Source organism: Megascapheus bottae, chromosome 12 (assembly GCF_031878675.1).
Source record: "Megascapheus bottae isolate mThoBot1 chromosome 12, mThoBot2.hap1, whole genome shotgun sequence".
NCBI classification, from domain to species: Eukaryota; Metazoa; Chordata; class Mammalia; order Rodentia; family Geomyidae; genus Megascapheus; species Megascapheus bottae.
The window spans coordinates 52,605,570-52,619,730 of record NC_143520.1 but is presented as its reverse complement, the minus strand read 5'-3'; the positions used below and the strand labels follow the sequence as shown (position 1 = coordinate 52,619,730).

General features: G+C 36.7%; 1 protein-coding gene across 1 annotated transcript in view; it reads right to left on the bottom strand.

The window, feature by feature from the left end:
• Cntnap5 (contactin associated protein family member 5) overlaps positions 1-14,161 on the bottom strand; it is an 852,241-nt gene that overhangs the window by 119,084 nt on the left and 718,996 nt on the right. The window contains exon 17 of the mRNA XM_090342979.1: positions 7,161-7,379. Within this exon, the coding sequence (XP_090199105.1) occupies positions 7,161-7,379 (219 nt within the window). The remainder of the gene's footprint in view (positions 1-7,160; positions 7,380-14,161) is intronic.

The following is a 14,161-nucleotide window of genomic DNA, read 5'->3' as shown; positions in this document are numbered from 1 at the left end:
AAAGACCTTGAGACTCTTATCTTCAGTTAATCACTAGAAAACAAGAAGTGGTGTTGTGGCTCGAGGGGTATGAAAATAGCCTTGAGCTGAAGAGCTCAGGGATAATGCCCAGGTTGAGAGTTCAAGCTCCATGACCAACAAAATAACAAAGAAAAAAGCAAAATGAATATTATTGGGCTGGAAATGTGGCTTAGTGCTTGCCTAACCTGCATGAAGCCCTGGGTTTTAATCCTTATACCACATAAATTGGAATGGCCACAAGTTGTGCTGTGGTTTAAGTGGTAGAACTTAACCTTGAGGAAAAGAAGCTCAGGGACTGTTCCCAGGCACTGAGTTTAAATACCAACACTGGCAAAAAAAATCAGTATTGCTAAACCAGACATCAATAGCACACACTGGTAATTCTAGTTATTCTCTAGAATTAGATTTTAGGATTGGGATTGTAGGCTAGCATGGCAAGTAAATCCATGAAACATTTATCTCCAAGTAACCACCAAAAAGCCATAAGTGAATCTGTAACTCAAGTGGCAGAACACCAGCTTTGAGCAAAAAAGCTCAGGGCCAGTGCAAAAGCCCTGAGTTAAAATCCTATCACATGTGCATGAGTGTGCATGTGCATGTGTGCACGTGAGCACACACACACACACACACACACGCACACACACACACGCACACGCACACACACACACAAATAGAATGATCATTTTAGAGTTTGTGTGTTTACACTGCACCCAAATCTGACTCTTTCTTAAGATGATTTTCTATTGAATAATCTCTGACATGAAGTTAAGGAACTAAGATTTCTTGTCTGGCATAACTGGGGTTCAAAGGCCGGTTCTTGTGCTTTATGCTCTACAGCTTGAGCCATCCTTCCAGGCTTTCTGCTTTAGCTTACTTTTCTAAAGGAGGTCTCAGGACATAATCTTCCTACCTCTTAATTCCTACCTCACTGGGATTACACATCCATATAACCAGAGTTAGCTTAAATGTAAAAATTTTATTTTATTTTTTTATAGAGGTGATATAGACAGGGGTTAGGTACATACATAGGGTAAGTTTTGGAGGTAGAATCTTACTAACTTTAGCCTTAGGCTGGCCTTGAACAATGCATTTTATTGCCATTTCCTATGTAGGTAATGGTACAGGAATGCACCAGCTCACATGATCCAAGAAGCAGAAATAATGCTTAACTAGTATCCTGTGATCAATACCTGTGAGAGGCAGAGGATGTCATTGTTGGGCAGAGAGAGAGAAGTGATTACTGCTGCACAGGTTTGACAGCAGCCTAACCTATCCTATTGGGAGCACTGGAGTGAGGATAACCCCTGAGGGATCCATTGATTTTTGGACCATCATGGAGGGCTTATCTATCCTGGCTTCAGCTGGTGCCCAGATGTGGAGAAGCTCAGAAGGACCTGGCTTTGATTAAGAGTGCCTCTGCAGCTTAGTCACTCCTGAAATGGAAGACAAAGGGAAATTATCCATGCACAATTCTTCCAGCACTGGTTCCACAGGCTGTTCCTTGATACATCACTGAGTACAATGTCTTCGGATCTATCTCATGTAGCTGAGCTTCTACCCATAATGATCAAGACCTGAATTGTGGTTATTTATTATTTATTTATTTATTTATTTATTTTCTTTTTAGTAATGAGTCCTGCACAATGAACCCAGAAGCTAGATTAAAACATGGATCTTCTTCCACTCCTGCCAAAGCATATTTCCTGCTGTGGCAGCTTTGAGTCCCAGTTCTCCTTCTGCCAGGATCAAAAATGAAATTTGCCAACAATACTGCATCTTTGGAAACAGGCTCAGCAAGCTCCAGGCAATTGTGTGGCAACATTGTGCCCAGCTAGGTTTACTCTCTGTCAGCCTGGAGTTGTGAGGCATGACCTACCATGTTACCTCAATGGCCTTTGGCTTTACAAAGGGAAAAATCTCTTTTCACTTCTTTATTGGACTTCATACTGGGTCCCTGATTATATAATGGAGGGGTATTTTTATTTTTCCAGAAATAAATCTGATTTCAGCTTCGTTTTTTACAGTTAGAACGTATCTTACCTCACCACAAATGGTGGCATTCTAATGTTTTCTTTTTTTTGAGTTATAAATGTGGACAATTGTATATGCTAGAAGAGCAGTATTATTCTTTCTAACTTTGAGTTTCAGTCATATAACTCACAGATTCTTCCTCGTCTATATGAAAAAAAAATAAAGTCATACCATACTTTTTCTTTACAAAAGTAGCTAGGATTTCTAATGCTCTTTTTGGTCAAAAATAAAATTCCAACTGAGGAAGAAAAAAGATCTCTATTCTATTGGGAAAGAGACAGGTATATGACAAAGTGACTTTCAATGAGAGGAGATTTTGTAAAAAAAACATTTTAGAAAAGGCATCTTGAATAAAAGGGACAGAAAATATGGAAATATGCTATTAGATTGGATTAAACATATCTATCCCCCACCTTCTTTGGAAAGAAATAAATTTATAAACATTCGCATCTCTGAATGTAAAAACAGGATCAATCACAAAATTTTTAAGCTATAGAAATCTATTGGGGCTCAATTGTACCTGGTGAGAAAAATTAATAAAGAACCAGTCAATTCAGTATCATTTTAACACAACAATTACTTTTAAATGTTTTAATTAATGCACAAGAATCTATTGTTTTTTCTCACACATACACCCATGTAAGGGAACAATGTCATTTCATGTGTGCATACATGTATAGTGATCAGTGTCATTAGTGTTAAGCTAAAAATGGAAATATTATTTCTTTATGTTGAAACAAGTAAATTTATCTTTTCTAGCTACTTTGCAAACATGTAATACACTATTGTAAAAATGGTCATCTTATTATGCTATAGAACAGTAGAACTCACAGTCCTATTCACTATAATCTTTGTCCCTGTTACCCATCCTCTCTGCATCCTGCTCACTACTCATCTTTCCAGACTGCCACCACTACACTATCATTAGCATACATGACACCAACATTGTAGCTGCCTGGTTAAGAGGGAGAAGCATTTATTGAGTGACTGCTGTGTGGCTTTACAGTGAGCAACCAGCCAAGGCTCTCAAGTGTCCTGCTTGTTAACACTTGGAGGTCTCTTCCTATCTTCTTAAAATCCACTTAGCAATTTCCCTTATGCATTAAGTCATATAGTAGTATTTATTTTCAGGAGAAATGAGTCAACACATACTTCAGTTTGAATTGATAAGTTTTGGGCAAATCAGCTGATACATAAAGATTAGGAACAACAAATATTTCTCTCCAGGGCCGGGAGTTTGGCCTAGTGGTCAAAGTGCTTGCCTAGCATGCATGAAGACCCGGGTTCGATTCCTTGGTACCACATACATAGAAAAAAGCCGGAAGTGGTGCTGAGGCTCAAGTGGTAGAGGTCTAGCCTTGAGAAAGTCCAAGGACATTGCTCAGCCCTGAGCTCAAGTCCAGGACTGGCAAAAAAATATTTCTTTACTTTTGATTTACAGTTGCCATAAATAATAGTATCGTATTCCATAGCTATGGATTAACCATTATGATGAAAGATGATCTTCCAATTGTGTGTGTGCGAGTATATGCACATGTGTGTGCCACTCAGTGTTGGTACAGGGGCTTGGAGTAACACAGGTTCAATACTTGGGCACTATTCTTTAGCTTTTTGCTTGAAGCTGATAATCTACCACTAGAGCTACATCTCCTCTTCTATCTTTTGCTGGTCATAGTCATTCCTGTCGGAGTAAGCTTCAATCTGTGATTCTCAGAACTCCGACTTGTGGGTACCTGCGATTACAGCATGAGCCACAAGTGCCAAGCAATATTTATTTATTTATTTATTTATTTATACCAGTCCTGGGCTTAAATTCAGAATTGAGTTTCTTTTCCTTAGCTTTTCACACACGTATCTGACACTTGACGTCTTTATTTCTGCCTTTTTTTGGTAGTTAATTGGAGATAAAAGTCTCATTGACTTTTTCTGAGCTTCTTGAATAGCTAGGATTACAGGTATGAGCCAGCAGCACCCAGTCTTTTAATAATATTATGATAATGATGATGATGATGAAGATGATGATGATGATGTAATGAAAATAGTATGTATCTCCTTCTGTGCACTGAGACACAGTGATTCTTCTTAAATGAAAATCCCTTGTGGTCTGTGTCAGGACAGCCTTCTTTAGGAGATGTTCACAAATGTCAAAAAAAATTAAAAGAAACCAAAACGATAAAGTCCTCAGGAGACAATGACATCTCTCATTTTGTGTCTAACTCACACTCCAGATCATGAATTTATGAAAAGCCTCAGTGCAAAATCAATATGTATACAAAGCTCAGCTGGCCTCACCATTGACATCTCTAAGTTTCACAGGTCTCCCCCTAAAATAGAAATAATAATTTTTCATTAACCCAAGAACTAAACCAGCATGTTGAGTACATCTTCAAATTTTATAATTTACCAAGTTGATACATAATTCTCCTTGGAATTTTAAGTTCAGAATATCTTAGTTTCATTGTGACACAAAGTATAATTCAGCTAGAGGGGAAAATGGGTTTATAGATAGAAGAGAATAGGTCATAAAATGAAATAGACATTTTTCATAAATGTCTACTGTATAATTATATCATATTTGGAAAAAAATGCATGTCCAATTTGGAAAGATGGAGAAATGTTCCTTGTTGTTAGGTACATGGGCTTGAGGTGAATTAGAGTTGTCATTCCAAATATTAACCCACAGGTGCCAGATCTTCAAGCCTTGGAAAATCAGTTTCCACACTTCTTTTTCATTCTGGAACTCTGGCTTATTGTCTACTAGAGTCTCATCTTCAAGGCAGATTTAGGTCCCTCCTTTGAAGTTCCAGTAATGGCTAGCAGACTTTTCGATTTGTTCTGCCTAACCTCTATATTGATGAACACATGGATAGTAGATAGCACGTCAGAAATTATGACACTCACAACAAGGCCAGTGATGGAAATACCATACACACTGAGCACACATTTGAAAAGATGTATTTTGTCCAGTCTCCCTTGCTCTGTTAAATAAAATACAAGGAGCAAAATGATATGGTTACAAACATCCCTAACTCTACTGGTGATAAAGCAGTCTGGAGATTCAATATTGATTCTGGGAATGCAGCATGTAATGACTCAGATATGAGCATTTCAATCTGTGGCATTGCAATGACAAGGGCGGTGCCAACATGTACATTTGGGTTTGTAAAATTCAGCCTGTGTTTGATACTCAGAATGCTCTCATAACCACAGCAGTGGGCTAGTGATTGTAAGAGTGAAGCATATGCTACCTTGATTGAGAGGTTCTTCAGTGTCCAAAGATAGACAGACATATCCAAATTGATTTTAAGCAATGCCACACTCAATCTATTCCAGTCAAAAAATGATACTTTCTCCTTTCTACCAAACACGAATATCTACTGTCTCTAAATCCCTAAATAATACAGAATGCAATTCTTCATTTCAGATGTTGTAACAAAGCAGAATTGCTTTTATTTATTGCATTATGCAAAATGGAAATGTTGCGACTTTGGTGTTTTGGCTAGCTGACATTTCTGAATTGCATATATCTGAAAACTCACCAGGAAAACTGAAACAGGCAAACAAAAATGACATGTAACAACAATGTGTTTTCTTCTTCAGGGGAATTAAGAGTGATTTTTTAAAAAAGCCTAGCTAACCCCTGATATTGGAAATAAGTATTTTTAGCTCAGCTCAAGTAATATATCACCTCCAGATCTATTGGTCTACTCTTGTAGCTTACTGAATTTGTAACCAACTTAACTGAAATGTCTGAAGATAAAAAATGTCAAAACACATCCACCTCTTAGACTTCATCAAATATTTGATCCATATGATAATTAGATAGCTAAGTGAAATTTGGAGGGGAGGGTAAAAAATTCCATCACTATACATTCATTTCCTCCAGAAATATTCATAAATTCTGTCTGAGGATAAATTAGATGTTGGCATGAAATATAATTTATGAAAATTGCACAATAATTGAATTGATTTTGCCAGAACAAGATATTAAATCATCATGACCAGCAAACTTCCTCAGAGAAAGAAAATGCAATGTTTAAATAAAATTAAAAGAGTAACATAAAATTTAAAATGTATTTCAGTAGTAGATCATGGGCGTGTGTGGATTGTTCATTTAGAAAATATCTGTAATAATGAAAATGTTTTAATAACATAACTTAGCTTCTGCTGATGCTGTAAACATACCAGAGGATGACAGGCTATGTCCATGAGGAGATGGAAGGATATATCTTTGCATTCTCTGACTTCTTTTTTTTTTCAGCTGATATAGTTTTAAAGACTTCTCAAATTTGAAAGTTGCAAAGGCCAAAATTTAAAGGAAGCCAATAAAAAATGGCCATTGAGACATTACGTCATTCATAAGGAAATAGAAAGACATAGAAAAAAATGATATTAAACGAAGTAAGCCAGACCCAAATAAACAGGCTACATGGCTTTCATCACTGGTAATAACTAAAATATATTAGTATATTCTTAGGACAGGACCACAATGGCTCAATAGCTGTGTCCACACAATCATAAAAATGATACTTAAGGAAATGAATTCTATGAAATGGAAATAAGAGGTTATTTTTTAATTGTATTGTTTGTAGTTATTTTTTTTTCTTTTGGTTTATTCACTGATATCATTGGTTTTGATTTCCGCACTCTTTATCTTTTATATGTTTGTCTGATTTGGGGAAGGGGAGGGGAAACTCAGAAATGATGGACAAAGTGTGGAGCAATTTAACAGAGATACTACTATGTTGGAAATGAATTTTACAACTTCTGGGGGACTAGCAGTGGCTCAGGAGGGGAAAAAGTGAGAGAAAATGAGGGAGGGGTAAAACTGGCTGTACTGGAAAAATACCATCACTTATGTATATCCCTATTCTAAGCATTTGAACTTAAGTTTCACGTTGGAGAATAAGAGAAATATAATAATCTTTTATGGCTAAGGCCAATGAAGCTAGGAAGGAGCAAGTTATAGAACAAAATGCGTTATGATAACTAATGGCAGATTTTAATTATTTTCCGTTTCTAAAACAATGTGTAAATAATGTAAAGATTCTGTCACAAAATGATGTTGTATGATGCTTAGCCGAAGGGTGCTTAATGGTGTCCCCTACCTACGAACAACTGGCTGTTCAGCTGCAGTCGAAAGTGGCCTTCCTCTGCCATCTGCCTGGTGCTCCTCGGAAGGCTGTCAACCTGCAGTGAGGTTTCCTTGAGATTCCTTTCAGCACGAACATAGTGCCATTGGTTGTCATTAAGGAGAGAAGGAGACTGGACGATAAGTTCTACAGGACCATTCCCAACATCTATGGCAAACATGATCTCAGAAGGAGCTGAAATCAAACAGAAAACGAGAAGATGTTTCAAAGATGTGTGACAGGTACAAGAAAGTCTTAAGTGAATCCAGGAGAAAGGATTGTAACTACAATCTACAAAATACTGAACCCCATTTCTACTGACATTCTGAAGTACTGAAATCATCATTAACAGGGATGACCATCAAGACAGGCATGTAGTAAATGTTAGAAGTAGAAAGATTCTGAGTTTTAAGCCAGTCTAAAAGTCAAGATTTTGTATCAAAATAACAAGCAGTAATAACTAACACATGAAATCCAAGTATATTCTCTCCTGTCTTCTAACTCCATTCTAGATATGTTCCATGTATTTCGGCCTGCTTAAAAGGTGTGTTGCATGAAAGTCTAGGAAGAGCCACAGCAGTGATGAAGAAGAAAAACTGAAATGGTAATGAATGATGATAAAATAATTGAATGACAGTTGTGACGATGGTGATGATGGTGGTGATGATTGTTGTAGGGAGGATGATGAGAGCTGTAGAGGTGGTTGTCTTGATGATGGTGTTAATGGTGGTAGTGATGGTGAGGGTAGCAAGGACGATGGTAGTGGTAGTAACCATGGCACTGATAGTTATTGTAATAGTTATGTGATGTCGTAGTGACGGTGATGGTGATGGTAGCGGTAGTAACTGGGATGGTGATAATGGTGGTGATGATGGTGGTGTTGTAGGTAGTGGTGATGGAAGTGAGGGGGTAATTATACAGTGCTTAGAGGATAATCTCTGGTGAATAAATGAAATTAACAGATGTCAGACTTGCCCTGCCTATTCAGCACCTTGTGATTATCCTGTATTTTCGGTGCCTTGAAGAGGAAATGGGCATTTGCTTTGACCATGTAATCACCTATGATAGACACCTTGATCCCAAAGGAAAAACCTACCCTTAACCATTGTACCCTCCAGCACTTAAGGCTGGCTCAAACACTACCCTTAGCATAAGTAACTCACAATGCAGAAGTTCAAGTAATTTAAGATCTTGAATCACTTCACTGTCTAGCATGTGCTGACCTCAGAGAAGCAGTAAGTTGGAAGCTGAATTTAGATTTGAGTGTATAGACTCTTCAATCTGCCTTTCCTAAACCAAGCTTAATACCTCAGCATGAATCAACGTTTCCAGCTGCAAACTGGGATATTGATCAGTACCTAATCATCTGGTTGGTTGTTTTGTTTTGTTTTCTTTTGCTTTTGCTTTTTGGTCTCTTTTAGCTGGTCCTTGGGCTTAAACTCTGGACCTATCTCTCCGCTTCTTTGTGCTCAGGGTTGGTTCTGTTTCTCTTGAGCCACAGCACCACTTTTGGCTTTTTCTTGAGCTTTGTATTGGAGATAAGGGCCTCACAGACATCCCAGCGTGGGCTATCTTCAAATCCTGATCCTCAGATCTCTGGCTCCTGAGTAGTTAAGATTACAGGTGTGAACCAATGGCAACTGGTTGTTTGTGTGTGAATTAGGAGAAGTTTGTAGAATTGTGCCTGGTACATAGTAGGGCTGGTAAGTGCTGACTGTTGTCTTTATTTCTGAATCACAATTTGCCATTCTGGATATCTTGGTTTTAGCTTACAAAGCCATGCACTGAAACAAATAGAATTGAAAGGAATAGACTGGGCTTTGACTTAGTCCACGTATAACCAATTATACTATTTGAGTTCTCCATAGAGTATATTACACTTCAATTATTTCATTTGTAACCCATTGCTTACCACCCAGTGTGCTTACCTGTAGATTTATAGGCACATTTTGGCTTATGCAAATAAAGGAAAACACATAGCCTATGTTTGTCCGGGTCTGGCTTGCTTTGCTTAATATAATTTTTTCCAAGTCTTTGCATTTCCTTAGGAATGGTACAATAGCATTCTTTCTGATGGATGAATAAAATTCCATTGTGTATGTATACTACATTTTCTCAATGCATTTATTCATTGAGGAGCATTTGGGCTGATTACATATCTGAACTATGGTAATTAATGCTGCAATGAACATGGTTGTGCTAATAGATTTAGCATGCCCTTTGTTTGTGCTCTGTTGAATAATTGCCCAGGAAGAGAATTGCTGGATTGTAGCTCAAGTCAAAGCCCAAGAAAATAAAAGTAGGAAATGAATACTTGAAAGAGGGTAGGGTGAGATCAAGAGTAGAAAGGTAAAACAAAGAAGGGAGTAAGCGGGAGAGAATGCAGGAAAGAAAGAGTGGGCTGAATAGGGGGTGAAGACATTGGTCTAGGTGCATTGTACACATAAACTGCTTTTATAAATGGCAAAAATTCAATGCATTATGCAAAACTAAGATACTTAAGGGAAGGAGTAGGGAGGCATGGGTCAAGTTGTCAAAGGGATAATGCTGATCAAGAGGTATTAAATTCATAAAACTGCTTTGGTGAATGGCAACTCCTTTGAACAACTACTTAAAGATAATAAAATCATTTTAAAATAAATATTTTAAAAATAAAGGAACAGATTGTATGATAATTAAAGACAGACTAAAATGAAGGTTGACCTCAAGGAGATAGTACTACCTGCTAGCCCTATCCATTTTCAAATTCATTAATCACTGAGCAATGACTGAGCTCTGTATTTATTGCTCTCTACAGAGCACAGAGTATTTGGGAACAGGATGTTAAAGTTTTGCCAAAGCTTTCCTGAAAAGCTAATCTTCCACATATTAAATTCAACCCAGACAGCACTTTTTCCCCTGGAAGTCTGCTTCTCTGCTAGGTCAGTCTACTCCACCTCCAATATTGGCTTCCTATTTATGGCTAGCTCTACTACATTATGTATCTCCCTGTTCAGTAACAATTTGCTTACTAGCTGTCTCCCCAAGAAGTATGCAAACAGTAGATCTGTAATCATTTATTATAGACCCAGCACCCAGCCCAATGCTTAAATACAGAAAGCTCTTACCAAACTAAAATGTTCTTAATGAAAACATTGTTATTCTGTATAGATGAGATATAATTTTTAAATTTTCCTTTGTTGTTTTATAATTTAATTCAAAGGTATGAGTTTCATTTGAAAATATTTAAAAAATTTATTATTATTAATATTGGGATGTAGCTTAGTGGCAAAATGTAATATCCTATATTCGATCATCAGTATCACAAAAGAGAAGACAAATGTAAATAGTAAAAATAATATTTTCTTCATTCAAATAATTAACAACCTACCCTTCCTCTTAGAAATGAAGGAGAACCAGTAAAACACAATATTCTCTTTTAGCATTTATCATGAGCTAAAGAGTTGACCAAGTATGTTTCCTGATTTTATTGATTGAGTCTCATCACATCAAGTGATAAGGATTATTTTAAAGTAACTGAGGTGTATGTTACTAAGTAACTTATGCTTGTGAGGAAGGAAGATAGAATTTGAATTTGGAAAATGTGTCTCCAGAACTAATTTTTAGCCTAGTCTTCTAAAGACAACGCATCTGATTTTGAAGCCTGATGAATATCCCAAGCTGGCAAAATTATAATATGTTATATAGATGCTTTTAATATCTGAATGAAAAATGCATTAATGAATAAATTATGTACCCATTGTGTGGGGTTTGGTCTTGAGGCAAATATACTCCAAATCTCAGTGGGGGGATAAACAAGTCCATGCGATGCAGAGATGCTGTTCAGATAGCATGAAGTTTGCCTTTTATCTAGGACTGGCACCTTTTCTCATGATCTACATTTTACGGTTCCAGAAAAATCAAGACATACCTTAACATTGTATAGGTTTTTGTTTTGTTTAGTTTGTTTGTTTATTTGTTTTGCCTGGCCCCATGTTAAACATTGAGGATTCAGACAACTCACTTTTGAGATGACTCATGATGGGCTGTATAATGTCCTAATCAGACATTTATAGATGCCAGAAGGAGAGAGATAACATTTCCTGTATGATGTTCTTCCTGACTGGCATGGTTTTGACAGATTCCACTTAGCACCTACACAACACTGCTCCTCCAGGTTCTCATTCTTCAGCATCAAAAAGCTGGAGCCATACTTCATTGCTATATCCTCAACTCATACCCAAATCAGGCATAAGAGCATTCTCTTGTAGTCAATTAACCTCTCTAACCTCCCACATTTTTGTCTGTGAAATGAGAATTATGAACTGGATAAAATGCTAAATTATTTTCGATTCCCAGAATCTGATGGTGACTGATTCTTTTTTCATTAAAGAGCTTTACACAAAAGGATAGTGACTTTCTTAATGTGCTAAACTTCTGGCATGGGGAGAAATAAATCTGTTTTCTCATCTACTATTCTTGATACCTGAGGCAGCTTTCATTGTAGTGTAAAAAGCTGCTCAAAGAACAGAGATGTAAGGTAGAATCCTGTATTCAGACTATTTATGGGCCCAAGGGCTTAGTATAAAACCTTTCTAGGCAGCAAGTTAAGAAATGAGGATCACAGCACAAATGAGTGATAGTTATAGATAGGATTGTTTGAAAACAGAACAGGTGAGCATAAAAAATTTTCTTTGTATCTAGTGAAAATAATCACTCAACAATTTCGTGAAAATTAATGGTAGTATTAATTTTTTACTAGGTTTTGAGATTTTGACACTTTTATCTTCATAGTAACAACACATTTAGTACTATTCTTATCATAATCTGAAATACATAATGTAAGTATATCTAAATATATGTTCACATTTGCATATTATTTTTCCCACTGAGAAACTAAGCAAAATTTTAATAAATTCTAGGATGGATTTCAGAGCCCATTTGAAATACTATGATTAGAGGGAAGCCAGGGTTATGAATAAAAATGAGAAAAAATTAAAACCTAATTATTTCTAGAAAATGATTTAAATTTAGTCTACATTGGGTCAAAAATCACTGGTATTACTGGGACATGATTAAAGAACTATATATGCATCTTATGTGTTACCAAGCACTTTGTATAGGCTACATATTTCAATACTGACAGGTGCTTCAGAAGATTCACAATTGATAATATGCTATTGCCATTTTTCCAATGATACCCTTGAGAAATAACTTGTTCTGTATTCTTCCATTCCACTGAGGCAGAGCCAGACCCCTTCTCAGGTTTATGGACAGCCCTAGTATAAACCGTCTGCATTTTTTTTCCTTTCCTGGCCACAAAAGAATTACTACTGAGGAAGCTGGGAAAGAAGGGTTTACATTCTGTTGAGGTATATGTACATTTAGAAAGAACAGAGAATATTCAAAAGTCAGGAGAGAGAGAGAGAGAGAGAGAGAGAGAGAGAGAGAGAGAGAGAGAGAGAGAGAGAGACAGAGACAGAGAGAGACAGAGAGAGAGGGAGGGAGACAGACAGACAGACAGACAGACAGACAGACAGACAGACAGAGACAGAGAGCTCACAGATTATTCTTTAACCAGAAGTGAAGGCAAACCTCACTCTCCTGCACAAACTCATGACCCTCACTACCAGAGAAATTCCCTATTTCTCTCTGACAGCTCAGGTTGCTGACTTTTTAAAAACTGAAGCTAATTACATAAGCATGTTTCTGTGTATCACTAACCCTGTGATGGATATATGGATTGTACATTTATAATGTAGATCATTAATGTATTTGGAGGAGCAGAAATTGGAATACCCCATATTTTATACTACACAATCTAGGTTCATTTTCTAATGTCAGACATCATCTCCACCTCTCGTACTCCTTGTCATCTGTTTCTACCTGAAATTATTGTCACAAAAGGTAATCATTTTCAAAAGTATTTTTTGGCATTACATTCACTAAAACTTGAGAACAGAATGAAATGTCTTCCTTTTCACCCTGAATCCCAAAGTGACAAGATTCAAATGCTGTGATTGAAAGTGTGCCTAAAAAATGGAGGTTTTCTCTGTCCAGCAATATAAGTGCATCAATCTCAGAGCCTCTGTTTGAATAGTCATAGAGAAACACCCTCTCTTCTTTGGGGATGAGCAGCAAATCTATTCTGAGGCACTTTATCTGTTACAAGGCCCTTTCCTTTCCAAGCTAGCTTCTCTGTAGGGGTTTCTTGCTCTGATCTCTTCAGAGTAAAAATCCCACCTGTCTTTAATACATAGTGTGACATTTGCTGTAAATGTCCATTTGGGCATTTCCCCTTATAAATAAGGATAATAATTAGTGGAATAACTAATACAGTTAGACTGTTAGACTGTTAGACTGACTACCTACTTTTTTACACATTTGTTTACATATTTTGGAGTTGCTGTGATTAAATCTAGGACTTTGGCCATGGATGTATGGTTTTTCTTCTACTGAGCTATATTCTCACACTATCCTCTTGAACATTTTAATATTTTTATGTAAAATCTTGTTTAGAAAAGCAATATTGACAACTCTAATATATGCCAAACGGTTACATCTACAGTTTTTTATGTAGTGTTAAATCAATCTTCATATTTAAACACATTTTTTCATGAGCCAAAGGGTAAACTACAGTAACACAGAGTATAAACAAATTGGACATTGATATGTAATTAACATTAAATTATCATTCATTATCTTGTGATAATATGCCTTGGCATTTGCCACTGCTTTAATGAGTTAAAAGGACGCAGGGCCTGCTCTTTAGTCAATTTGCATTGAGGTTATTCTACCTGTATTCTGAAAGGTTTGGCACTCAAATCTTCATTGTTATATCCTGATCAAGTTAGCTATAATAATTTTATTTCATACGCTAGGAAATGAGCTTATTGCCATCAGTTTAAATAATTAGAGTTAATGGAGGTTAGAACACCAAGTGGAGAAATTCTTCTCTTTCCCTCTCTGTGTTCTATCATGGCTGCAAAATAATCTCT